General features: G+C 43.1%; 2 protein-coding genes and 1 long non-coding RNA gene across 3 annotated transcripts; 2 read left to right on the top strand and 1 right to left on the bottom strand.

Annotated features, from left to right (window-relative positions):
• Positions 1–520: 520 nt before the first annotated feature.
• Positions 521–5,407, bottom strand: LOC149385515 (subtilisin-like protease SBT5.4). The gene is made up of 11 exons (XM_089625711.1): positions 5,324–5,407; positions 5,117–5,226; positions 4,923–5,020; positions 4,667–4,831; positions 4,461–4,566; positions 3,083–3,632; positions 2,914–3,008; positions 2,542–2,787; positions 2,314–2,428; positions 1,717–1,930; positions 521–1,255 (listed from the first exon to the last, which is right to left on the bottom strand). Exons 1-11 carry the CDS (start codon positions 5,405–5,407, stop codon positions 711–713), a joined length of 2,328 nt encoding a protein of 775 aa, XP_089481837.1. The 3' UTR covers positions 521–710.
• A 17,026-nt stretch (positions 5,408–22,433) lies between these two features.
• Positions 22,434–23,400, top strand: LOC149385514 (uncharacterized). The gene is made up of 3 exons (XR_016301463.1): positions 22,434–22,470; positions 22,569–23,349; positions 23,385–23,400. It is a non-coding gene; the product is annotated as an uncharacterized LOC149385514 (long non-coding RNA).
• Positions 23,401–23,952: 552 nt separating this feature from the next.
• On the top strand, positions 23,953–27,314 carry LOC149385513 (uncharacterized). Its single transcript, XM_089626353.1, has 4 exons — positions 23,953–24,053; positions 24,467–25,369; positions 25,448–26,510; positions 26,585–27,314. Exons 1-4 carry the CDS (start codon positions 24,050–24,052, stop codon positions 27,249–27,251), a joined length of 2,637 nt encoding a protein of 878 aa, XP_089482479.1. The 5' UTR covers positions 23,953–24,049; the 3' UTR covers positions 27,252–27,314.
• The last annotated feature ends 83 nt before the right edge of the window (positions 27,315–27,397 follow it).

The raw sequence follows: 27,397 nt of genomic DNA, 5'->3' as shown, positions 1-27,397 counted from the left end.
CATAAAAGTTGAGGTTCGTTACAAAATTGGAGACTAAAATGCGCACACATATAAGTTGTAAAGTTGACCATATGGAAGTGGAGAAATGAGACTCGTGAAACCATTTTCTTTCTTGATTTCGGGAGTCCCATAATTTTTTTTTTTAAGTTTGTGTTCCAGATATTAAAAGGACCGTGAATTTTACCATGATTTTCTGCTGTATGCTTGTAAAAAAATGAAGGTTTGAATATGTATACCGTGGATCCTAGCATTTACGGCTTGTCATACGATTTCGATCTTGCCAACACTGAAGGTTTGAATATGCAGTTGCAGATTATGTATGGCCATAGTGAGTCAACTTAACATTCACCGCCACTTGGTATACAAGTACTAAGAACTGAAAAATCGAAAATAACGGTATATCAATCTACTACCCCACCCCATCTTGACGACCAAAGTTGCAGAAATATGAATAGAGTGAGGCCAAAAAACAATAGTGACACGTATAATCGCTTGAACAAAGAGAGAAAATTTCGACCAACATTTGAAAAACGCACGTACTTCTCAAACGTTTTTGCCACCACCATACTTTATAATCCCAACCTTATGCACCATGGAAGAAAACGAAACGATAAAATGAGATGATTCCATTCCATTCAGAATGTCAACCACAAGAAATAAATACCAAATATAAATAAAACCATCCCCTAAATAATAACTAGTAACAAAAATCAAGAAGATTGAGACGTTTGGACCACAATGGGACTCCTGACGTAACGCTTCCCATCGGTCCAGCTGAGCCTCCCAAAGTGGTACCCTCTCAAACCGAACCCTTTGCTCTTCAAAGTCACAGTGAACTTCTTCATCTCCCCAACGCGCCCGAACTTGAGCACGCTGGGCTCGACCGCCACCGAGACTCCCGCCGGAGCGTGGACCTTGACGGCGTAGGCGCCGGGAGGCCCGACGTTGGTGACGGTGCGGGTGAGCGTGGCGGCGGCGGTGAGGTTGGAGACGGTGAAGGACGGGTAGTTGAAGTCGAGAACGGAGATGGGTTTGCGTGGACAGGCGTGGGGCTTCTCCGAGAAGAGCGAGACCGCGGTTTGGTTGTAGCCGAGAGAGCAGAGGAGGTTCAGGTAGTCTTCCGTGGTCAGGTCGTAGACCAGTCCCGGGTCCATGGCTTTGTTCGGCCGGATGTGGCCCGACCCGTAGTTGAACGGCGTCGCCTTTTCGTGGGCCGCGTTCATCATCGGGTGGCCCGTGTTGTCCCTCGTTCTTGCTGCGAGAGTGTCGCAAAAATAAACATCGTTTTAGGGCACTACTAGAAAATCTATGGTGAAACAATTAACATAGAATAATTTCTTAGCAAAATATCTACTTTTTTTATACTTATGTATGCAGTGATGGAGCCAGAAACTCGAGTCTACAGGAGCAAATTTGGGAAATAAAAATCAGGTGGGCAAATTTGAAAAATTCGTATAAATTTGAGCCAAAATAAAAAAGCGGCAAAAAAAATTTAAGGTAAAAATTGTAATTTTTTAAAGTTTAGGGGACATTTGCCCTTCTAGGCCGAAAGTGGATCCGCTCCTGCAGGTATGTATTATGTGGAAATGTTTGAATAAATTTTCTAGAGAAATTTTAAAATGGATATGAAAATTTTGCAAAAATATAGTCGGATTTTTCGAAGGGAAATTAATGACAAATTAGTAGAGTGATTATATATTAAGGATGAAATATTACCGGAGGTGACAATGGCGGAGCGGATGGCGGCAGGGGACCAGTGGGGGTAGAGGGACCTGAGAAGGGCGACAATTCCGGCGACGTGGGGGCACGACATGGAGGTTCCGGACATTGTGTTGAACGGAACCCTCCGCTTGTCAACGTCCAGTTCCGACGGACTCACTGCTCCCGTGAACGCCGCAATCACATTCACTCCCGGTCCGGTTATGTCCGGCTGATTCCAATCACCATCATCACATTTTTAATAAATCCATAACTCGAATACGAAATATAAACAACACACATACTCAACGTGGAATTTTACTACATTTGTATCCCAATCCGTAGGCCCGGCTCAAGATTTTTTCGAACATGAAATAATTTTTTATTTTTTTTTCTATTTATTTAGAATATATTTAATTAATGAATTTCAGCATAAAACAAATTTGTTTATATTAATGTCTATCATTACTTCCTTGAGGTTAAGTCCGGCCAAACTCAAAATTTCGTTACTTCCGACCAAACTCAAACTCATTCGGATCACAAAATTTTAATGTAATACAATTGTAATCAACTATATATCAATTTTTATAATAATAATAATAATAATGTGATCACCTTGAGGATGTCTGGGTTAATAGTGTTAGGTCCAGCAGAGGAGAAAGCCGCCATGACCGGGGCAGGCTTATCGTTTACCTCTGCGGTCGCGGGGTAAAGCTTGGCCTGTGGATCCCTGTTCGATGAAAGTATTATAGTGAATGAATCAAGGAAAGACATATATATATATATATATATATATATATGTTTTGTAATAACGTAATATAATTAGTTTGAAAGCATATATACTTGGTGGATTGGATGTAGTTGAAGACAGAAACGCCGTCCTTGTAAGTGACGTGGGAGGCGGGAAGGAGATGAGGGTCGGCGAGGATTTCGTTGGAGTCGGAGACGCTGTTGCACAGAATCATTCCGACGGCCCCGGCCTTGGCCGCTTGGGCTCCCTTGTCGACCCGAGCGGTTTCGCCTCTCAGGCACGCCACGATCTTGCCTTTCACCTTTTCCGGGTCTAGGGTTCCAGGCTTGCACAACAACCTACAAACATCATCAACAGTTATATTATCAACAATTTCAGTGAGACGTACGTGTTTAACAAATTAACAACATCGGATTAAGATTGTTACTCGAATACAAGTTGAAGATGAAAATGTAAATACTTACGCATCCGAGCCATTGGCACCGGAAATCGCAGCTTGTTCGGCGCTGATGAGCGGGTAGAATTTGTTTCCTTTCACCGCACTCGAAAGACTCGTTCCCTGAGCAACAAATCAAGCCCACATTAATTTTCATAATCTAGCTTGTATAAATAGAGAGAAAGAAATGGACAAACCCTAATTCGCAAGCCATCCTTGGCGTGGGTCTTAAGCTCAACAAGAGCAAGGAAGTTCCTATCCATAGTACTAGCGGCCACGGTGAGAATCCAGGGCGAAACGTTGGAGACGGTCCCGGCGGCGGGGCCCTCGTTCCCGGCGGAGCAAATGACGGCGATGCCCTTCCTGACGGCGTGGAAGGAGCCGATGGAGATGGCGTCGTTGAGGAAGTCGGAGGGGGGGCCGCCGAGGGAGGCGGAGATGACGTCGACGCCGTCGTGGATGGCCGAGTCGAAGGCCTCGAGGATGTCTGAGTCGAAGCAGCCCCCCTCGCCCGCCGCCGCCGGCCAGCACACCTTGTACATCGCCACGCGGGCGCGGGGGGCCCCGCCTTTCGCCGTCCCGTTCCCCACTCCCTCGATGCTCGCGCTCGGGACGAACCCGCCCCCGGCCGTCGACAGCGTGTGGGTCCCGTGGCCCTCGCGGTCCAGTGGGGTCTTGTCCGTCGCGTTCAATTTTCCGTGGAGCGCTTCTCGGCCCTTGCTAAAGTACCGGGCTCCGATGAGCTTCCTATAAAAAAAAATGATTTGTGTTAGATTATTATTTTGTTTTGTAATTAGTAACTATAAAAGACGAAATTAAGTAGCTTAACTATGTTTATATTACAAAGCTACTAATAAGCAAATAATTACAAAGAAAATGAAATTCAACAATACTAAATCGACTAGACCAACCAGAAATGGTGTCGCCAAGCATGTGATTAAACCTATTCGAGATATGTCAAACATTTCTCTATCTCGAAAATGGAGATAAACTCCTACGAACCCAAAGACGGCAACTAGCTTAACTATGTAGTCTCTAGTATTTTAGTATTTTTTGTACTACTATTAGTTCGATATTTCGATATTTGTTGCAGACTAAAGGGGCCTAATCTTAAAATTTCCAATGTTAAATGAAAATTTTTATCTTAAGGTAACTCCGGGCGTAGGTCTCATAGATATGTAGAGGTTCACACATCTTTTTTTAGTTTATGATTATATACTTGAAATAACGTGAAAACAAGGATGATTTCGTATCTGCCTCGAATTAAATGAGTCGCGTCATTCTTTTCTGGCATCATGTTTTTCGGTTTCAAAATGGATTAAAAAACGGATGATGTATGACCAAATTTAATTTGAAGAACATAATATAAAATAGGGTTTAGGGAGACTAAAATAATGAATAAAGGCTATATTATAAGATACAAACACAACGCTTCATCGTAAAGCATGGATCTTTCTAAGCTATGCTAAGAAACTAAAGATAACGACATATCAATATAATGAGTTCTACAAAAAAAAAAAAAAAAAAAAAAAACCTATATCAAATACATTATTATATATGAGAAAAATTAATTACTTGTTGCATGGGAATCCCTGTGTAGCATTCTGGCAAATTCCCTTCCACCTTTTAGGAATCGGTCCATAGCCTTGATCGGCAAAACTCTTTGCCGTTGGCCAAACACCTATCACGTGAACAAAAATAAAATAAAATGTTACTATTACGATAGTATTCCAATATTATATGAAAAAAAGGAAAGTACAATATAATATAATAAACAATACCAGTGTCAAGATTTCCTATGATAACATCCTCTCCAAATTTGGCCTTTTCCCACAAGGAACCGGGAAGAGGGACATCATTCTTCTCGAGCATCATGAATCCCCATGAATGCGTTGTATGCAGTTTCTTTGCTTTGTCCAAGAAAACCGATACAACACTCGGGTGCTCTACAATACCATAATAATATTAATAAATAAATAAAAAAAACGTATTAAATGTCAAACGCACTGTTAATTCGCAAAAATAATTTTTTCTTACTTGCGATCTCAGTCGCCTCTTCCTCCTCGAGGAATGCTCCGAAGCCATTGATGTTTTTCTTGTACGAGACGAAGATTGAGTCTCTCGCCTTCTCTTGGCTACAGTACACGATATTATTATTTTATCATTTATATATATATATATATATATATGTGTGTGTGTGTGTGTGTATTTTAGTTACGAAAAAGACGTACCTTCCTAGAACGGAACCGAGGAATACATGATGAGTATCAGCCACGGCGTCAATATCAGCATCACTGGGTTCAAGGCCATGAGAATGTGATCCCAAGTACACTATATACGCCTATTTTAATCATAAACAAGAAGACATTATTCATATAATTAAGATCAATAATACGTGACTGAGACTGAAAAAGTTTTAAAGGAAAAAAATATCCTACTTTCTTCTCTGCCAGAGCCGGAATATGGAAGAGAGAAAAGAGAACCAGTGACGTGAAGATGATGGAAGAATTTAGCACCCTCATTTTTATCTTCTCAACAGAGAAAAGCTTGTCGCTTACAAAGAGTCTATAGATTCATGTGTATGTAACAAGAATATATAGAAGACGGATTTACGTTAAAAAGTGGATATATTGACGGGTTGGGGTTTAAGAGATTCTCGGAAGCGGATATTGTTAGTTATAGAGTTCAACTAAAAAAAAGAGAGAATTTTTTTTTAAAAGGTAGAAGAAGGTATATGAATTATTTCCCTTCAAAGAAAAAAAGGTATTTGATTTTTTTTTTTTTTTTTTGAAGGAATTAAAGTTTGTTAAGGCGAGTTAATCCTCGGGAATTCGATTTTGTTTCTAAGGGTTCAAAGGATAACATTCTACATTCTGTTGCTAATATTCCTCATAAATAAATATACTGCGATATATTCGATTGAGAGATTATCTCGGCTTAATCATAATTTATTAACATAATATTTAGAGAATATTTATCGGTGGACCCGAAACAAAGAATACACCATGATCAACAACTAATTCCGTTTTTATTTGTTTATTTAAAAAAAAAAAAGAACTAATTCCGCTTTGGTATGCCAAAATAAGCAAGATTTTATGACAAATTTTTCGAATATAATATTATTATTGACGAACTATAATGGATTGATTCTCTCCCAAGAATCAGCATTACGTTAATTCTGATTTGCTTTCGATCTGTTTCCCAAATTACTAGTCAACTTTATTCTTTCGATTTGTTTCCCATATTATAGTCAACTTTATTCATATGTTTTGAAAATATATCAAACTATTAGACTAATTAGATTATTTGCTTCCATATATAAAATGAAATTATGAAGTTGTATTTTACACTTATCATAGATATGAAGTTATCCGACGTACATATATAGTGAGCCAGCTAATAACAGTTTGCACTAGTATGGCCTATACACTCTATACATGTTAAATGCATAATTTATTGACGTTCCTTATTTTTAGTCAATTTATGTTATGCTAATAATTTGAATTTCACACACTAATATCATTCATCTTTCTTAATGAAATGTATATTTCCAAGTTTCGCACTGCATGCATTTCTTTAGTCCGGAATACATTTATTTTTATTAATCTTTTTTTAGCAAATTAAAAAAAAAAAAAAAAAAAAAAAAGAGGAATGGGAATACATTTTCTTATTCAAACAAATGTGAAAGATATTTTCTATTAAAAACCTAATCATATGATTGCGTATTAAATAAGAATTGAAATACCACCATATTTAATTCGTTGTAGAGCTAATTTTTGCTTATAATACTAAAATAAAGTCGTCAAACCTGGTGATGATAACAAATTATTTAGATCTTTGGATATGATTTATTTTTGGATTTCAGTCGGACAAAGTCCCCTATAACTCAATCAGTAACATGTGGTAGCTCGCGTTACCTATAAAAATTGATATCCCACTATTCTTATTCTATTATTGTGATTGTATTTGTGATGCACTTTTTCATTTTTTTAAAGAAGTTTTAAACTTTTCATTTTGTAATTAAGTCTTTTCCCTACTACAAAAACTAAATTTAGAAGTGACACTTTTTTTTAGAAGCGATAGATCGCTTCCATGCTAGTCAATGAATTATAAACTTTCTATCTAAATAAAATAAAATAAAATTGATGGCTGTACAAGATGCTCTGATCGGCGTTACGTTGGCAGTTCTGCACATGATCAATAATGATGTCAGCAACTAAAGAAGCAACAACGTACCCGCTCTCAATGTAGCGCATGAGAAAAATATAATGGTTGCATAGGATGCTCCAATAGGTGTTGCCATGTTGGTTATGCCCATGATCAATAGGGATGGCAACGACTAAGGAAGCAACAATGTACCCACTCCTAATGTAGCTGTTGTCGCTCGTTTTCGGACAACTATTAAGGAGCCCCGAACGGTTCGACCCAAGGCCGGACCAAGTGGTCGCGTTCGGGCTCGAGCGTGTCGGACTCGGTATCCCGAGTCTTCCCTTAGCTGTGGATGATATTTGCCTCTTTCGTCGTCAGTCCTGCGGGAGAAAGAAACGATGAACTATAAAGGGAAAACAGAGGGGGTGCCTCTGTTTACCTCTCCGACGCTCAACATTAGTAGGGTCGAGGTAGATTGTAGAGGGTTTAGGTGTTTAGAGGCCGAGACTTGAGAGAAACGAGCGAGGTACGAGTTCGGCAGCGCTTTAGTACTCAAATTCGGATTACCTGGACCAGGGGAAGGACCCCGGTATTTATAGGCGATCAAGGGGCGTTTTGGGCATCCCCTTGGCCGATGGCCGGCTCTGAGCCGGCCGTGGAGGCGAAGGCCGGCTCTGGGTCGGCCGTGGAGGCGAAGGCCGGCTCTGGGTCGGCCGTGGAGGCGAAGGCCGGCTCTGGGTCGGCCGTAGAGGCGAAGGTCGGCTCTGGGTCGGCCATGGAGGCGAAGGCCGGCTCTGGGTCGGCCGTGGCCGAGCGCCGGCTCTGAGTCGGCCGTGTGCCGGGGGAATCCTAGGATGGCCGCTATCGCGGCCGTCGCCGCTCTACCGGGCCGAGACGGACCGGTAACATTAGCCCCCCGAGTTTATCATCGAGTGTAAGTCGCGTGGTAAACTCAAAGTTCGACGTCGGCCCATCGGAGTAGCCCGTCGCCGAGAGGTATGTTCCGACACCTTTTAATATTATTATTTTTTCTCGTTGATCACTTTTGTCTCGTTATTCGCGCCCATGGACCCCATTGACCGCCTATCGGGGTGTGGAACCATTGAAGATGACTTGCTTCGCTTGTTCGGGGACAACCACGTAGACTTGGATAATGTTTGGACCCAATTTTCGCCCCCTTCAACGATCTCCGACGTACGGCATTCGTCAAATTCATCCAACGCTATTGAGATGACCGGGGAAGATCTCTCCTTGGTGGAGGCGTGGCTGGCCGGTGAGGGAGAGGGTGCGCGTGCCGGAGACGGCCAGCGCCGGCAGGTGGACGCCGAGAACGATCCACGCGCCGGAGGAGACGCCTTGGCCCAGGGCGGCGCCGGCGGCATTGGAGGCGTCGGGGGAGACCCTCTAGGCCGGGGGACGATGCCCATCAACCCACAGGTGGCCTGGGCGGCGTGCGCGTGCCGGAGGAGGCCGCGCCGGGAGCGGTCAGTGCTGGAGGGGACGCGCCGGAGGAGGACGACGCCAAAGAGGACGCCTTGTCCGGGGGCGGCGCGATCTGGGTCAACCCCAGCACCGAGGAATCCCCCACTCGACTGGGTGGGGCCGTCTGGACGACCACCAGGCGCGCCGGTGAAGAGGGACGCCCGGGCGGAGCGAGCGAGCCGGGGGCGGTCGCGCACGGCGAAATCGGCGCTGAGAGGGGTGCGCCGGCCGGTGTCGATGCCTTCCGGGCCGGTCCCGACGCGGGCGAGGCCTTTGCTCGGCTGGGTGAGGCCGTCGGGGGCTCTGCAGATCGCGCCGAGGAGGAGAGGCCCCCGGGCCTGGCCGCGTTGGTGATGACGCGTGCTGCCGGAGAGCCGTCGGCGCCGGGCGACGCTGCCCATGGAGGGGCCGACGCCGAGCAGGAGGAGGCTCGGCCAGGGGGAGGCGGCCTGCCCGACCCTTGCGCAAACCCTAGGCCCAACTGGGCCGGGCCTATGTGGTGAGGGCCCAGCCGGCCAGGAACCGGGCTGGGCTGCCGGTTCAGGCGCGCGCGAGGAAGGCTCAACCGGCCAGGGGTCGGACGGGGCCACTGGGCCGGGCGCGCACGAGGAGGGCCCAGCCGGCCAGGGGCCAGGCTGGGCCGTTGGGCCGGACGCATTTGGGGCGAGCGTTGGGGCGCCCGGGCAGGGCTCGCGGGTCGGAGACCCCGCTGGCCGAGAGCTGGGCCGAGCTGACGGGCCGGGCGCGTGCGCTGAAGGCCGGGGGACGCCTGGGCCGGGCCTGCGCGTGGATGGACTGGGTCTTTGGGCTGGATGCGGGCACAGGAGATGGGCTGGGTCCTTGGGCTGGATGCGCGCACAGGAGGGAGCACGGTCGGCCACAGGCTGGGCCGGCCTGACGGCGGTGGCCCGGCCGGCCGACAGTCGGGCGCGCGCTCGGGCAACCATGTCGAGGTCGAGAGGAGCCGCCCGGCCCGAGTGGGCGGCCGTGAGGGGGTCACCCCCTGCCCGAGCAACGCTCTAGACACCGAGCGCTCGAGCGACTCGTCGAGCCGTCACGTCACACCTGCGACGACACTTTCCTCAACCGCGTGGGAGGAAATGAGAGCCTCAACCTTCTCGATCGGAGAGTTGGCCATACGGAGAGACCTTGATTGCTCGGGCGTTGACGTCCCGAGTTCGCTCTCGATTGCCAGGTTCATGAGCTTGAGGAAGCGCTACAACATCCAGGAGTTCGTGTCGATCCTAAGACCATTGCCCGATGATCTTCCGACTCGCCCGCGAAAGGGGTACGCCGCGATCCACGAGGCGGACCAAGTGGTCGCGTTCGGGCTCGAGCGTGTCGGACTCGGTATCCCGAGTCTTCCCTTAGCTGTGGATGATATTTGCCTCGTTCGTCGTCAGTCCTGCAGGAGAAAGAAACGATGAACTACAAAGGGGAAACAGAGGGGGTGCCTCTGTTTACCTCTCCGACGCTCGACATTAGTAGGGTTGAAGTAGATTGTAGAGGGTTTAGGTGTTTAGTGGCCTAGACTTGAGAGAAACGAGCGAGGTACGAGTTCGGCAGCGCTTCAGTACTCAAATTCGGATTAGCTGGACCAGGGGAAGGACCCCGGTATTTATAGGCGACCAAGGGGCGTTTTGGGCATCCCATTGGCCGAGGGCCGGCTCTGGGTCGGCCGTGGCGGCGAGGGCCAGCTCTGGGTCGGCAGTGGAGGCGAAGGCCGGCTGTGGGTCGGCCATGGCCGGGCGAAGGCCGACTCTGGGTCGGCCATGGCCGGGCGAAGGCCGGCTCTGAGTCGGCCATGGAGGCGAAGGCCGGCTCTGAGTCGGCCATGGCCGGGCGAAGGCCGGCTCTGGGTCGGCCATGGCCGGGCACCGGCTCTGAGCCGGCCGGCCGAGCGCCGGCTCTGGGTTGGCCGGGGCCGAGCGCCGGCTCTTGGTCGGCCGTGGCCGAGCGCCGGCTCTGAGTCGGGCGTGTGCCGGGGGAATCCTAGGACGGCCGCTATCGCGGCCGTCGCCGCTCTACCGGGCCGAGACGGACCGGTAACAGTAGCTCATGCAAAAAATATAATGACTGTACAATATGCTCTAATCGGTTGTGCTCTAATCAATGTTGTGCTGGCGGTTCTGCCAGTGGTCAATGGTGATGGCAACATTCAAGGAAGCAACAACGTATCCGCTCTCAATATAGTTCATGCGAAAAATATGATGGTTGTAAAAGATAATTCAATCTACGGTGCTTCTATCGGGGTTGCGCCGGCTGTTCTGCCCGTGGTCAATGGTGATGGTGGCGACTAAACGTGGCCTGACGGTAGCGGGACGGGACGGGATCCCCTCTACCGTTAGGAACAGTAACAGGATCGGGAGTCCCGTTACTGCTATTGGGACGGGACGGGAGTCCCGTTAATGGGACTAACGGGACCGGGACTCCCGTTAGTCCCGGTAAATTTTTTTTTTTTTTAATTTCGGCGGTTGGATCAAAATATTCAACGGCCCAAAACAACTAGCCGTTATTTTTTTTGCCTGTTGAAATAGAGCCGTTGGTGCCTATTCCGGGGTTTTTTTTTTACCCATTCATTTCTAAAATCTATAAATACCCCCCCCCCCCCCCCAATTCATTCATTTTCTTCACACCTTTCTCTCAATCTCAATCTCAAATACTCTCAAAACAACATGAAGGTGCTCAAGAACAACAACAACCACCACGACGTCGTGCTAGGTCCGTTGTGTGGACTTTCTTTGAAGAGGTGATTGCGAACGGCGAGAAAGCCGGAAAATGTCGCAGTTGTGGCAAAATCTTCAGCGCTCACAACACAAGAGTTGGGACGTCGCTATTGTGGAGTCATCACAGGCACTGCCAGGAGAATCAATCTGAAGCCTCGTCAAGCCTGGTAAGTCACATCGATCCTGTAAGCTTTAGATGTGATTTAGTAGAATATTTTGTTTCCACCGATCAATCTTTTAGTCATATCGAATCTCAAGGCTTCGTTAGATTCATGAGTTCTATAATTCCAAACATTCAAATAATGTCTAGGAAAGCCTTGAGATCCGATATCCTAAAATGGTTTTTAGGAGAAAATGAACAAATGAAACACACAATATCATCTGGTAGGTATAGCGTAGCCTTAACCTCGGATATCTGGAGTGATAAATCTAAGATGGATTTCATGAGCGTTGTAGTGCATAATATAGACGACGATTGGAACCTGAACAAACGTATCATAGCCTTTAGGAGGATAGAAGGTTCTCACACTGGTGAAAACATCTTAGACATCATAGTTAGTGTTATAGATGAGTGAGGTTTGACCGATAGGATTATATCTGTAACCTTAGATAATGCCACAAGCAACAACGCCATGATTAGAGAGTTAAAAGAGAAACTTAATGTTGACGATACCATTTTGCATCAACGATATGCTACCCATATCATAAACCTCATAGTTCTTGTACCCAACCAAGACAATAATTCAATCCAAAATCCAAAGTCTTAAACAAATTATCATAGCCTCAAAACAACAATACAAATCCAGAATTCTTAACCAGAAACCAAAGAATTCACACGGCTAAGAGTAACGAAATACACTAAATTCGTCCAAAAATTAATCAACACTCAAACAGTCATTTCCAATCAATACCCAAACACTTAATGAGCCACAAAACATCACAGAATCATCAATCAAACTTCACAAATCAAAAAACCCCAATAACTCGGGTTCTCTAACCCTAGTTCATCCTAAAATTCGGCAAATCATCCCAAGGAATTTCTCGTTCCCATAGCTTCCTCGTCCTCTTCCCGATGGTTACCCCTTGCTCCGGCGCCTCAGCGGTTCACGGCGGCGTCTTCTATCCTCAGTTGGCGCGCGCGGTGGTGAAGAAGCTCGGCCGACAACGCCCTATGCACCCTATCAACATGTTGTTAGGGTGCATTGGAAAAGAGAAAGAAACAAAAGAGGAAGTCGGAGTTTGGCGAATAGTCGGAGTTTAGCTGGCCGGAAATTAAAGAGGAAGAAAAAAAAGAGAGGGAGAGGAAACACACCTTAGGACGCTCGATGGTGGTGGTACCCGTCGGTGGTGGTCGGAGAGAGAGGCTCGGTGGAGAGGACGCTCGGAGTGGACTGGTGGTGGTGGTAGGAGAGAACTCGGAGAAAGAGAGAGGGAGAGAGAGAGAGAGAGAGAGAGAGAGAGAGAGAGAGAGAGAGAGAGGCTCGGAATTATGTTAAGAATGAATGAAAATCGAAGTGAAAATTTGTTTTATATCCTGACCTAGATTTTGGGTGCGACTTTGTCGCACCCAATGACACTTTTGGGTGCGACAAAGTCGCACCCAATGACCCGTGTCAGTACTTTTGGGTGCGATAAAGTCGCACCCAATGATATTTGTAAAAAGAGGGGGAAAATTTGGCCGCGGAAAAATTTAGGACATTTGGGTGCGACTACGTCGCACCTAATAGTTTTGATAAAGTATTGGGTGCGACAAAGTCGCACCCAAAAGTTTTGACGGACTTTTTGGTGCGAAAAGTCGCACCCAAAGTTAAAAAAATCAGCGAAAATTTTTCAATGTTTGTTTGAGTTTTTGGTGCGAAAAGTCGCACCCAAAGTTAAAAAAATCAGCGAAAATTTTTCAATGTTTGTTTGAGTTTTTGGTGCGAAAAGTCGCACCTGAAAGCCTCATTTGGTGCGAATTTTGGGTGCGAAAAGTCGCACCCGAATGTCTTCCGCACCGGAAAACAGTATTTGTAGTAGTGACATTAGTTGGATAAATAGTTCAACCTCTAGAGTAGATGAGCTTAAGAGACGCCTTAGAGTAAACGGTCTCCAAGAGCGCACATTTCACCTAGATAACAAAATTAGGTGGAATTCTACCTTTCTCATGATGACCAACTTTTTATCCGAGCATTATGTCGATGTTATTGTTTCTTACATTAACAGGGAACATGGAGATAACGCTATATCCGAATATGATATTAGGATGGCTGAATCATTTGTTTCTTTTCTCGACATTTTTTACAAAGAAACTTGTTATCTCTCTGCTGTTTACACTCCTACTTCTTTTCTCGGTCTTCATACTATGACCACAATTGCTGTGCATCTTGATAAATATAAAAACGAAACAATTTTTGAAGATTTTATTCAAGCAATGACAGCCAAGTTTTTAAAATATTGGGGGGCTGAAAAGGTTCCATTATTATACGGTTTTGGAGCCATTCTAGACGTCCGATGTAAAATTGGTGGTTTAAAAAAAATTCTTAAGTACATTAGAAACCATTTCGTGGACCAAGATTACGTTGCACTTGATCTCGCGAGGATCGTGCAAGCTTTTTATGATCTTTTCAGGATATACGAGGCGAAACTCCTACCGCAATTTTGAACACAACTAACTCAATCATAGACGCAGTATCCAAGAAGACATCAATACACGAATGTCTTCGTCAACGCGCCCGCTTACAGCTCATCGCATCAACAACAAGAAGCTGGGACAAGTCAGACGTGGTCGAGCGCAACCGACGCACGGTCCCATCCGGGGATCCAAGAGTACGATCGGAACGAGTGGGTCAAACCGGATGACGAAGCCATCGACCTATTGGTTTGGTGGAGACAGAATGCGAGGAGGTTCCCGGTCTTGTCATCTATGGCACAAGACATCCTCACCATCCATGTTTCAACCGTGTCATCTGAGGCGGCTTTTAGTAGCGCGGGCCGCATAATTGACGTTAGAAGATGTAGCTTGAAACCGGAGATGGTCGAAGCATTGACGTGTGGTAAGGATTGGATTCAACATAGAAATCGAGCACAAGAAACATTCATGTGTTTCGATGTTCTTGAAGATTTTGAAGTTGATTTCGCAAATGTAAATTAAATGGTTAGACTAACTTGTATAACTAAGGGATATCCCGGCCCTTGTCCGGGATAAATTTTCAAATAATTAACGAGGAAAGGGGTGCTCTTTTTCCTCGTCGTCGCACCTTTTTAGGGGTCGGTGAGGTTTTTTAGGAGGCCCATTTTTAATTTCACATTCTTCTTTATTATTTTTTTTCTACCCACTTAGTTTAAAATCCTTTCAATTACATCCTTATATTTGATTATTTAAATTCTTTTAAAACGTTTTTTTTTCTTTTTTTTTTATGCCTAACGGGGTCCGAATTCCCGTTAGGCAAATCTCGCTACCGTCCCGTTACTTAACGGGACGGGACTCCCGTTTGGCCAATTAACGGGAGTCCAGGCTTTAGGTGGGACGGGACTAGCGGTTAATACCGCTAGGCCAGGTTTAGTGGCGACCAAAGAAGAAACCACGTACACGTTCTCATGTAGCTCTTGCGGAAAATATGATAGTTGTAAAAGATGTTCCGATCGGCGTTGCACCTGTTGTCATACCCATGGTTAATGGTGATGGTTATACCAGATGCTCCGATTAGCGATGCTCTGATCGGCGTTGTGTCGACGGTTCTGCCTGTGGTCAGTGGTGATGGAAGCGACCAAGGAAGCAATAACATACCTGTTTTCAATGTGATCTATGCGAAAAATATGATGGTTGTAGATGATGCTCTCATCAGCGTTGCGCCGACAGTTCTGCCCGTGGTCAATGGGGATGGCAACGACAAAGGAAGCAACAACGTACTTGCTAGTTCATGCGGAAAATATGATGATTGTATAGTATGCTCTGATCGGCGTTGCGCCGATGGTTCTGCCAGTGGTCAAAGTGACCAAGGAAGCAACAACGAACCCGCTCCCAATGTAGCTCATGCGAAAAATATGATGGTTGTAAATGTTGCTCCGATCAACGGATCGACGGTGCTCCGATTGGCATTGCGCCAACTATTCTACCTGTGTCAGTGGTAATGGTAGGTACCAAGGAAGAAACACTGTATCCGCTCCCATGTAGCTCTTGTGGAAAATATGATGGTTGTACATGATGCAGCAGTGCTTCGATCGACGTTGCGCTGACGGTTATACTCGTGGTCAATTTTTGATGGTTGTACAAGATGCTCTGATTGACAATGGTCTAATCGGCGTTGCGCCGGTGGTTTTGCATGTGGTCAATGGTGATGGCAACAACCAAGGAAGCAATAACGTACCCGTTTTCAATGTAGTTTATGCGAAAAATATGATAGTTGTACATAATGCGCCGATCGGCGTTGCGTCAGCGGTTCTACACATGATCAATAGTGGTGGAAGCAACTTAAGAAGCAACAATGTACCCGCTCTCAATGTAGCGCATGAGGAAAATATGATGGTTGTTTAATATGCTTTGATCAGCTGTGCTCTGATCAGTGTTGTGCAGATGGTTCTACTACTGGTCAATGGTGATGGCAGCTGTTAGAAATATTGCCCACTAGAAGATGATGATTACTAAATAAGATAAGAAGTTACTTTATTAGCATCATATGATTAGTGGGTTGAGGTCTGATAACATTCAGAATTAATAACAGCTATCATCCATAGTCTCCGTATCAAACTGAATCGCATGATGGGCATCCCAATATAGCTCATGCAAAAAATATGATGGTCGTACAGGATACTCCAATCGAGGGTGCTTTGAACGGCGTTGCACCGACTATTTTTTCCGTGGTGAATAGTGATGGTAGCGACCAAAGAAGAAACAATGTACCCGTTTCTCATGTAGCTCTTGCGGAAAATATGATGGTTGTACAAGGTGCTTCGATCGGTGTTTTACCAGTGGTTATTATTAGGGATTCTTGCCCACAAGAAGATTTATTTGTAATTTTCAATAAAGTTGAGTTATGAGATTTTTATCTATATGAATTGAAAACGTTATTTCTATTTTAGATTTATAAACATTCATCTAATCCTTAGTCTCTGAATTAAACTGAATTATATGCTGGCCATCTAAGTTCGGGCCGTGAACTAAAAATTGGTCGATGATTGATCCAAGCCTGGATAGCTGGATCCAAAATCATATATGTGGAATACAAGTGAAGGTTGATCACTTGTACGAGCATTCTGCACTTTTGGTAAGTGTACGACTATGACAGACTTTGGTTAATAATGTGTTGTTTAAGCACCGTTACGACACACTATTCAGGGTTGTTATGATGATCACAGTGAGATTTAATCTAAATCCTAAAGCGGTCATAGACTTATGGGTTGTATTACCGATCGAGTTCTTTGACTCATTCGTTAATGGCTACTTGTAGATGCCAGGATACTTATATATTGGGAATTCAGGATATGATCTGAGCAGAATATGATTCACAAATATGGAATCCAGCCTTCCTGAAAGAAGGTCAATGTTCAATCACTTAAGGGTTGATTCCATAACCGATAGATTGCATGCGCTTTCGTAGTAAGTACCTACGAATGAATCTTTCATTGGGGAAGCAACGATGCTTAGGGCTCATATTATCAAGAAAGATATAACAAAATAATTGACATTTCTCGATACTGGTTGAACCTGGAGGATTAGGATCATGAACTGACTATATCAATGGGCAATCTTGCGATGAGTAAAATATAATTCTAGCAATAAGAAGAGTGCAGTCTTGGCTCATTTTGTGGAGTGTCATCAAGATTGACGAATCGATTAAATAAGATAAATAACTTTTTCGTCTATTTTAATCAGATTTGTAGGAGCTTCTATTACTATGTCCATAGTCCATGAGTCGGCTCTAATAGAGATGAATAAGAACTCTCTAGTAATAATAAGATTTATTGTTTACAATCTCATGCTGTAAATTGTCTAGCAGCATTCATTCAGAAATTCGTCTATTGCTGAATTAAATATTTATTGTGGAATTAATTACTTATTGTTAGAACAAGTATTTAATTAATTGAATTTTAAGTTCGGCCTTATGACATTGTAAAATTAAAAAATTCATAGGGCAAGTACCACTAGTTGGGCACCTACTTAAGGGTTTAAATACTCGATATTCTCTCTTTAATTAGTTGCTAGATTTATGGAAAAGAAATCAGGTAACTTAATAAATAACAGAGAGAATAATAATGGTTGAGATATTCTCTCTCCATTAAATAAGGAAATAAAATATTCTCATATAATCTCTCTTATGAATATATTCCTAATACCTAGAAGAATAATAATGGTAGAGATATTCTCTTAATTAAAGAAGAAAATAAGATATTGTCCTCATTATTCCCAAATATCTAGATTCCTTAAATATAAGAGAAAAATAAAGAAATATAATATCATAGATTCTAAACTTATTGTTGAGAGAAAAGGTAGGATTTGTAGTCAAGATCCAATGGCTCATGTTTAACTAAAAAAATATGAAAGAATATAGGAGAATAAAGAAACCCTAGTGGCTTCTTAAAATATCTCCATCTTACTACTATAAATAAAAGTCATGGAGAACACAAAAGGAACATGTGTGGTAACAATTGAAGTTGAAATATTTGGCCCACACTCTCTCTTTCTAAGTGGTCGAACTTTCTCTCTCTCTCTCTCTCTCTCTCTCTCTCTCTCTCCCTTGGAACTCGTGATTCCAATTTCAAAAACACGGCATGACCCAAACTCCTAAATCGGTAGTCGCTGTGAGATAACGAGTGTGCACACGCTTTATTCTTATTTCATCCAGTGATTACGACTTGGAAGATTATGGTATCATCCTTGGAGATCCAAACGACGCGAATCATTATCGTCGTTCTCGAAGATTAAAGCTTGAAGATCGAGTGGTTGGAGCACGTAACTGGATCTTGAAGAACTCGATTGAAGATTCTATAGCAGATTGCTAACACATGGAAGTGATCTGATAATTTTTATTATAAATCGGTTGCTTGGGCTGCTCTCTAGTTTATACTATTCAATCAGCAAATCTAGATCATATTCATGATCGTATAATTAATTAGCTAAATAGTGTAATTTATTATATTTCGCACGGTTATAGGGATATCAATTTCCAATAGTTATGCTTGTGGTCAATGGTGATGGTTGTAGAAGATGCTTCGATTGGTGGTGTTATCATCGGCGTCGTGCCGACGGTTCTACACGTGATCAATGGAGATGGAAGCGATCAACAAGCAATAACGTACCTGTTTCCAATGTGATTTATGCAAAAAATATGATTGTTGTACATGATGCTCCAATCATCCCGTGGTCAATGGGGATGGCAGCGACCAAGGAACCAACAATGTACCCGTTCCCAATGTAGCTCATGCAGAAAGTATGATGATTGAACAATATGCTCTGATCGGTTGTGCTCTGGTCGGAGTTGCACCGGGGATTTTTGCAGTAGTCAATGGTGATGGCAGCGACCAAAGAAGCAACAACGAATTTGCTCCAACTATAGCTCATGCAAAAAATATGATAGTTGTAAAAGATGCTCTGATCGACGGTGGTCCGATCGGCGTTGCGCCGATTGTTCTGCCCGTGTCGATGGTGATGGTAGCGACAAGAAAGGAACAACGTATGCGCTCCCATGTAGCTCTTGTGAAAAATATGATGGTTGTACAAGATGCTTTGATCGGCGGTGCTCCGATCGGCGTTACGTCGATAGTTATACTCATGATCAGTTGTGATGGCTGTACAAGATGCTCCGATTGACAATGATCTGATCGCATTGCGCCGACGGTTTTGCCCGTGATCATTGGTGATGGCAGGTGACCAATGAAGCAATAACCTACCCGCTTCCAATGTAGTTTATACTAAAAATATGATGGTTGTATATGATGCGCCGATCAATGTTGCGTCGACGATTCTGCATGTGATCAATAGTGATGACAACAACTAAAGAAGCAACAATGTATTCGTTGTCAATGTAGCGCATGAATAAAATATAATGATTGCATAGGATACTCCTATAGGTGTTGCTCCGATCGGCGTTGCGCCGGTAGTTCTGCCCGTGATCAATAGAGATGACAACGACCAAGAAAGCAACAATGTATCCGCTCCCAATGTCGCTCATGCGGAGAATGTGATGATTGTACAGGATGCTCTGATCGGCGATGCTTCGATCGCCGTTATGCCGGCGGTTATGCCAATGGTCAATGGTGATGGCATCGATCAAGGAAGAAACAACTTACCCGCTCCCAATATAGCTCATGTGGAAAATATGATTGTTGTACAAGATGCTTCGATCGGCGTTGCACCTGCAGTTCTGCTCGTGGTCAATAGTGATGACATCAACAATGTAGCGCATGTGGAGAATATGATGGTTGTATAGGATGCTCTGATCGGCAGTGCTCCGATAGGTGTTGAGCTGGCGGTTCTATCTGTGGTCAATGGTGATGACAGCGACCGAAGAAGCAACAACGTATCCGCTTTCAATGTAGTTCATGCAAAAAATATGATGGTTGTACAGAATTCTTCGATCGACAGTGCTCATATCGGCATTGTGCTGGCGATTCTGCCCATGATTAATAGTGATGGCAGTGACCAAGGAAACAATAACGTACCCGCTTCTAATGTAGTGCTATTGGATTTCTAGGGATTTAGATAGAAGAAATCGAATTTTGGGGAAGACGAAACTCTGTTCTCTGAATGAGAAAATCAGAGTGAAAGAGTTTATTCGATTCAATTCTAAATTGTACAGAAGATTGGCTTTATATAGCCTATTTATAAAGAATAAACGACAACTATTGAAAAAAGAATAACAACGACACAAACTAAAAACCTGAGTGAGTTCTAATACACCGCTTGGACTCTTGAAAGTTCATCTTGGACTGAACACAAGACAAGCAAAAGCAAAAACTAGTTCGCGAATGCCAAGCAACTCTGAATAGACTTCATATGATAATCACGGACGTTGAACAACCTTGAATTCCCACGCTCTCTTCACCGTCGCGGCAGTGATCCCTTCTGTGCCCACACACCGAACCGCGGTTGAACCATCGGAAAAGTCTGGACATCGGTGGCGAGGGGTTGCAGCAGCTTTGTAGGCGAGGTAGACGGAGTGAATCTGGAGGGCTTTGACACGGCAGGGACTCGCCGGAGAAGGATGTTGATGGCTCGATACGCCGGGATTCGCCGGAGAAAGATTCTGGATAGCATTGACACGGCGGGACTGGCCGGAGAAGAATCTTGATAGGACGAGGAGCCATGAAATCGACGAGAAATGCGCCAAGACTCCATCTTTCAGCTCCGAAACAACGTCGGGATGAGGAATCTGAAGAATTTCTGGACTCTGTGCCACAGTCTTATCGAAGACAGCCAACAACCTTGCTCTCGAGATCGCCAGTGACGGGAATTCGCCCAGAGAAAGAACTCTCTCGTCCGAGAAGCTTCTTGATGGCATTTACTAAAAGGATCCGTTTGAACTTCAAGATTGAACGCCGTCTCGTTCCTTCGCTGGACCGAGAGAAAGGAATGTTGTCTCGAATCTTCACTGGATCGAAAGAATGAGCTCTCCGTCGATGAGATTCCATATTCTGCCGTGGAAGCACAGGGAATCGGATTCTGCAATCGAGAAATGAGAGAAATACAAACCTAGAATCGGATTGAAAATAGGCATCGCCAATCCAATTTCCTTCGAGGTTTCTTGGATCGTCATTGAAGAGACGATGAACAAGTAACGAATCTCAGAATTGGGGACGAACCGAAAATCTGAACCGTCCGACGCAGCTCCGACGATGAAGCTCCTCCGTCATTGAAGCGATCGGAGAGAAGAGCTTGAAACCGAGAAGAAGATGCAATCGGAATCGGTAAACTCAGATGGCGCGGAAGACTGCTCTGATACCATATTGGATTTCTAGGGATTTAGATAGAAGAAATCGAATTTTGGGGAAGACGAAACTCTGTTCTCTGAATGAGAAAATCAGAGTGAAAGAGTTTATTCGATTCAATTCTAAATTGTACAGAAGATTGGCTTTATATAGCCTATTTATAAAGAATAAACGACAACTATTGAAAAAAGAATAACAACGACACAAACTAAAAACATGAGTGAGTTCTAATAAGTGCATACGGAAAATATGATGGTTGTACAAGATGCTCCGATTGTCGTTGCGTCGGTGGTTCTGCATGTGGTCAATAGTGATGACAACGACCAAATAAACAAAAATGTACCCACTCTCAATGTAGCTGATGCGAAGAATATGATAGTTGTAGAGGATGCTCCAATTGGCGTTGCTCCGATTCACGTTGCACCGTCGGTTCCGAATAGTGATGACAACGAATAACAAAGCAACAACGTACCCGTTTCCAATATAGTTCATGCGAAAAATATGACTTTTGTACAGATGCTCCGAACGGTGGTGCTCCAATTAACGTTGGGTCGGCGTTTTCGCCCATCAGTTCGTCTAATCGATTAAGAGATTAAATTTAATCCCATGCGTTCGAAGTTCACATCTAGAGAGAGAGAGGAGTTAAAACTAACCAACACACCATCGCGAAAATGGCCATGTCTTATTCACTGGTTTCGTGGCCCACGTCTAGAGGCTCTCAAATTTAAACCGTTGCAACCCCTTATCACACGTCCGTTATAAAAACATTTTTGAATTCATTATTTAATAACCATCCAATGACTTAAATGAGGGGAATAAATTGGCTTATCAAAGACTTTACAACTACTGGAGTACACAATAATAAAAAAATTCTCTCGCTCTCATGCATCGATCTGTAAACAGGAAGAAATATCAAATTTTGATTTGTGTTGAGTTTTATGGGAAAGTCCATAAAAGACTTCCTGTAAAATAACACTACATTCTGTAAAATAACACTACATTTTCTTATATTCTTTTACCAAATATATAAATACATATATACCGCATTTTTGGTTGCCTCTTTTGCTACGACCCGTTTTATTTTCTCTATGGTTTTTTCTCTTGTCTTAACTTTCTTTCTCTATTCTCTTCTTCTTCGAAACAAAAAGCAAAATAATCAACGATCGATCAGATTTATACATACATAGTTATCGTATAACCGCAATTTGTATATATTTATGTAATTAATCACCAGACCGTATTCTCTTTATTCGACGCCGATTCCCAGCTACAAAACTGTCGTGTTTATATATATATATATCGATGGTGATTCGGTGGTTTGAGTAAGTTTCTAAGTACTCGACACTTATACCAATTTTTTTTTCCTTCTTTCGTTTCAAATCCTTGAACTAATTTCTGATTGTTATTTCATCACTTGCAGGAGGGATATCTTATTTCATCTTGACCCAAATAAGGATTTGCCGATCAAATCCTCTTCAGATGATAATAATAACTGTAGTTGTTCATCGTCGAGGATCATATGAAATTACAGAAATACCCTGCCTGGCTCCCTGAATGCCATATAGGAAGTTTATCAAAAGAGTGTTTGGGAACTTCCTACTTGGCATGAAGGGAGTCATGCGGGCCCGGCTTTATTTATTAATATATAATCGTCGATATCCATCATATATTAATTATCACGGAATAATTGAGCAATTTGTATCCCCTTGTGAAAATGATGTTCATTAGCATCAGTTTTTTGTTTTTGTTTTTGCTGCCACAATTTTGAGGGTGTATGGCAGGTATGCATAGTTGGCGTGGAGAGACCGAGTGAGATGTGAAAGAAGAAATCAACATGAACGAGCGCCAATTGAGGAAGGTATATTAATCGTTTGTCGATTAGTAAGTTATGAGAAATACATCGAGATTAGATATTATATAGATTCTCTGACCTCTGGTTATATTGACAAAGAGAGATTATATATGTATGGCTGAGAAGTAGTCCTTCCGAACAAGGCAATAAGTATTACATGGGCCCATATTTTTTACTGTCTTCAACAAACTTTCTTTGGGACAGTCTTATATATATATATGTATATCATCGTCAGTATTAGTATGTATTTACCTGATTGATGTATAAATTTAAGATCTTCTTTGGAATTGTTACCTCATTGTTTGGCTCTACAATAGACTTTTTACTGTTAATATAAGCAGCTTTAAAGGCAGGAATTTTTTTTTTTTTTAGCAAGCTTTAAAGGCAGGATTAAGGATATCATATTGAGAACCATGGTGAGTAATTGGTTGATTTATAAATTTAATAAATCATTATTCAAAACCATTTGGCAATGGATATACACACACACATATATATATAATATATATATATATATATATAGAGAGAGAGAGAGAGACAGAGAGAGAGAGAGAGAATCATGATTATACCCTGAAAAGACTACTATTGGAGCCCAGGGTTTAGAAGCTGTAGTAGCCAAGTTGGACTTGGCAAGACAGGGACGAAAATGAGAGGAAGGAACAAAACATGATGACTCGAGTGTTTAAAGTTTTCAACCTAACTTTTTATATTCATTGATAATTGTCATTATTTATTCACTTCATATATACAGTAAATGTATTGCTTTTTTTAAGGGTCCAATTGACTTCTTTGTATGTGATATGTCTTTTTCTTTTGCCAGTATTGCTAGAGAAATTTCATTAATTGGGCTTAATAACCCATTAAATATCAAGATTAGACCCTAATGTTTAAAAATATCTAAATATGGACTTTTGTACCGAAAATGGACAAAAATGCCCCTGAGACTATATCAGCTCAGCCTCACTCTCACTCTCACACTCGCTCAAACTCTTTCAAATCCACTCAAATCCACTCAAATCCTCTCTACTTAAGCGGGTTTCAAAAGAATCATGGGTAAGATTACTAACTTAATCATTTTTACAAAGTTTATGAATGTATATGATAGAATGTAGCATAAAAAATCGATCAGATCTGAAAACAAAGTCCAAAATCTGGGTTTAACTTGTTTGTACGATGGTATACGATGAAATTTAAATTTGTGTACGATGAAATTTAGAAAAAAAATTGGATGCTGTACGATGGTGTACGATGGTATACGATGTTGTACGATGCCGTACGATGCCTCTTTTACAATGTACGATTCTGTACGATGGTATACGATTCTGTACGATGCAGTACGATGTCTATCAGTAAGATGATGTACGATGATGTACGATAGTGTACGATGGTATACGATGTTGTACGATGTAGTACGATGGTGTGCGATATAGAAGCTTATTTTGCATAGTTTGACTGTTTTTTTGCAGTTTTTGTCATGATTAACGGCACTTGGGAGAAGGAAGGACACCAATGGGTTTTCACCAATGCAGAATTTCGTGCATTCGTAATTCCGAAAGAGGTAACGTACACGGAGTTAGTAGATTTCTTATACGAGAAGTTCGAGTTAGACAGATTCGCGTTCGACTTAAAACTCGAAGTCCCATACGAAGTCGGTACAATTCCAGTAGGTCCTGCCGTATTGAAGGACAATGGTGATGTTTCGCATTTTATGAAGCACAAATATCGTAATAGATTTCCACTCTGTGTAAGTTTGGTACCGAAACAGATCGAGGTCATTGCACCTATTGCGTATCGAGGACTATGTAAAGGGAAAGATGTGGAAGTTGGAATGGTGTCTCGCAATGAACCGAAGAAGAAACGGAATACTCTTGTTATCGAGGATCGACAAAAAGATCCTATAATTGAAAACAAAGACGGTGGCTGTGACGATGACTTGTTTAACGAGTACAAGGGTGCCGGAAACGGTGACGAAGTATACAGGCGTGATAGAGATTGTAATCACAACAGTGACGAATATGATGGACACAATGGTGATGAATACGAAGATGGCGAATGTGATGAAAACGAAGGTGGCGAAGGTGATGAAAACGAAGGTTGCGATGGTGATGAAGAGAATAGTGATGGATATGACGGAGATAACAATGGTAGAGGTGAAGAATTTGAAGAATTTGCCAATCCCGAAGAATATGAAGAATTTGTGGAAACGTTTACGGTACCAACGGGTCATTGTGAACCATCGGGTCAATGTCAGCGTGAGCCTCCGATGATCGGATCACCTATCGTTCCTTATTCATGGAAAGCACCCGAGTTCAGCGCCGATGATGTTGTGAAGGAAAACCCGAGTCATTATCCAAGTCATTCTTCTACAGGTAATTTAAGTGGATTCAAATGAGATTCAAGTATAATATGAAACCACATATTGTTTAACTAACCTTTGAAAGTAACAGGTAGCTCAGAAGAAATATATATTGGGCAGCAATTTGAAAACAAGCATGAACTGAAGAAACATATCCACTTGTACGCGTTGAAACATAATTTCGAATTTAGAGTGAAATCTTCTTCGAAAAAGAGATGGTATGTTCTATGCAAAAACGAGAGATGCACATGGAGGTTGAGGGGTGTCGTGCAGTGGTCTGAGATGTGGGAGATTACGTCGTACGAGGGTAAACACTCATGTGGGCGTGTTGTTCGAACAGAGGGCCATCGAGGAGCGGCACCATGGGTCATCGGTCACGTATTTAAAGACAAGTACTCAATTAACTCTATGGCGGAGTATTCGGCGCATAACGTCAGGGAAGAAGTGAAGACAAGATGGGGTGTGAACGTATCGTATTTGAAAGCTTGGAGATCCAGGGAGAAAGCTATTGGGTACGTGCGGGGTACGCCGGAACAATCGTACCAGAAGTTACCGTCTTGGCTGTACATGTTGAAGCAAAAGAATCCTGGGACGTTAACAGACTTTGTGCGAGATGGTGATAAATTCAAGTATGCTTTCTTTTCCATTGGGGCGTGTCGTAGAGGCTTCAAAGCATGTCGGCCGGTCATAGCATTGGACGGTGCATTTCTGAAGACAAAATACGGGGGACAGTTGCTTTGCGCAATTGCAATGGATGCGAATTCACAATTATATCCACTTGCATTCGGAGTTGTAGATAGCGAGTGTCATGCTTCTTGGATTTGGTTTTTGAGAAGATTGCGAGAAGCTATCGGTGAAGACGTACCTAATTTGGCGTTCATATCCGATCGCCACGTTAGCATCATACATGGTGTCGAGGTTGTGTTTCCTGGTATCCCTCACGGAGCATGTTACCATCATTTACAACTGAATGTCCAACACAAGTTCAAGACAGACCATTGTCGCTTTGAACTTTACGATGCGGCTTACGCCTTCAGTAAAACAGCATTCGAAGCTAATTTTAGACAGTTGAGACGTAAGGATGTCGAGATGGCAAAGTATCTTGAAGAAGTTGGTGTCGATCGGTGGGCCAGAGCTTTCTTTCCTGGAAAACGGTAAGAGTCTAGAACTTCTTTTGTACTGAATTTTTTATGTCGTTGATTATATAAATCAAGTATGTTTTATATAGGTACGACCTAATGACGAGCAACAACGCAGAAAGCTTCAACAACAAAACAAGGAATGCGAGGACGTTTCCCATTACGACGTTGCTCGAGTTTATTCGATTCACACTCCAAACTTGGTTTTTTGAACGAGAAGAGATAGCGAACAAGTTGAACACAAAATTGACACCAACGTGGCAAAATGATCTCGCACAGCTAAATAATAAGGCACAGTTCGTCAATGCGTACGGACTTGGTCTATATGAATGTCATGTCAAAGACGTAAGAGGTGATTTCGATGTAGACCTTATGGCGAAGACGTGCACTTGCGGACTACCACAACAATTGAATATCCCGTGCGAGCATTCTATCGCAGCAGCCCAACATCGAAGCGTGGACGTGTACTCGTTATGCAGTGACTTTTATTTGAAGGAGACGTGGATTGAGATGTACAAGGAAGCCATATATCCGGTTGGCAATGAAGATCAATGGGATGTCCCGGATGAGATAAAAAACATGAAAGTTTCGGAACCCGTTGAAAAGAAGCAAGCCGGTCGACCGAAGAAAAGTAAACAAGGAAGAAGAAGAATTAATCGATACCCATCTCAAGGCGAAAAGATTGTCGTGCAGCGAAAATGCGGGAAATGTGGTGGTAGGGGACATAACAGAAAAACATGCACTTGGAGGGATTAAAACTTTAGACTTTGTGTGTTATTTTTATTTTTAAGTTTAAAACTTTAACGTTTATTTGAGTCACCTTTTTATCTTGTTTAATGGCGTCAAGATGCAACTTTAGTTCTTTATAAATGTCTCGAGTTCTAAACCCTTTGTGAATGTGT

The sequence above is a fragment of the Urtica dioica genome, chromosome 9 (genome assembly GCF_054948205.1).
Source record: "Urtica dioica subsp. dioica isolate 48M chromosome 9, U.dioica_male_clone48M_v1_H2, whole genome shotgun sequence".
Classification (NCBI taxonomy): Eukaryota; Viridiplantae; Streptophyta; class Magnoliopsida; order Rosales; family Urticaceae; genus Urtica; species Urtica dioica.
This window is presented reverse-complemented; position numbering and strand designations above follow the sequence as displayed.

Bases quoted from the DNA above. Each gene is read 5' to 3' on its own strand.
- LOC149385515 (XM_089625711.1), bottom strand. From the start codon at position 5,407: ATGAGGGTGCTAAATTCTTCCATCATCTTCACGTCACTGGTTCTCTTT. The intron at 3,009-3,082 runs GTTTGTCCATTT...TTTGTTGCTCAG, and splicing joins AGGATGGCTTGCGAATTAGG to GGAACGAGTCTTTCGAGTGC. The intron at 2,429-2,541 runs GTATATATGCTT...TTCATCGAACAG, and splicing joins AACTACATCCAATCCACCAA to GGATCCACAGGCCAAGCTTT.
- LOC149385513 (XM_089626353.1), top strand. The intron at 25,370-25,447 runs GTAATTTAAGTG...TGAAAGTAACAG, and splicing joins TCCAAGTCATTCTTCTACAG to GTAGCTCAGAAGAAATATAT. The intron at 26,511-26,584 runs GTAAGAGTCTAG...TGTTTTATATAG, and splicing joins GCTTTCTTTCCTGGAAAACG to GTACGACCTAATGACGAGCA.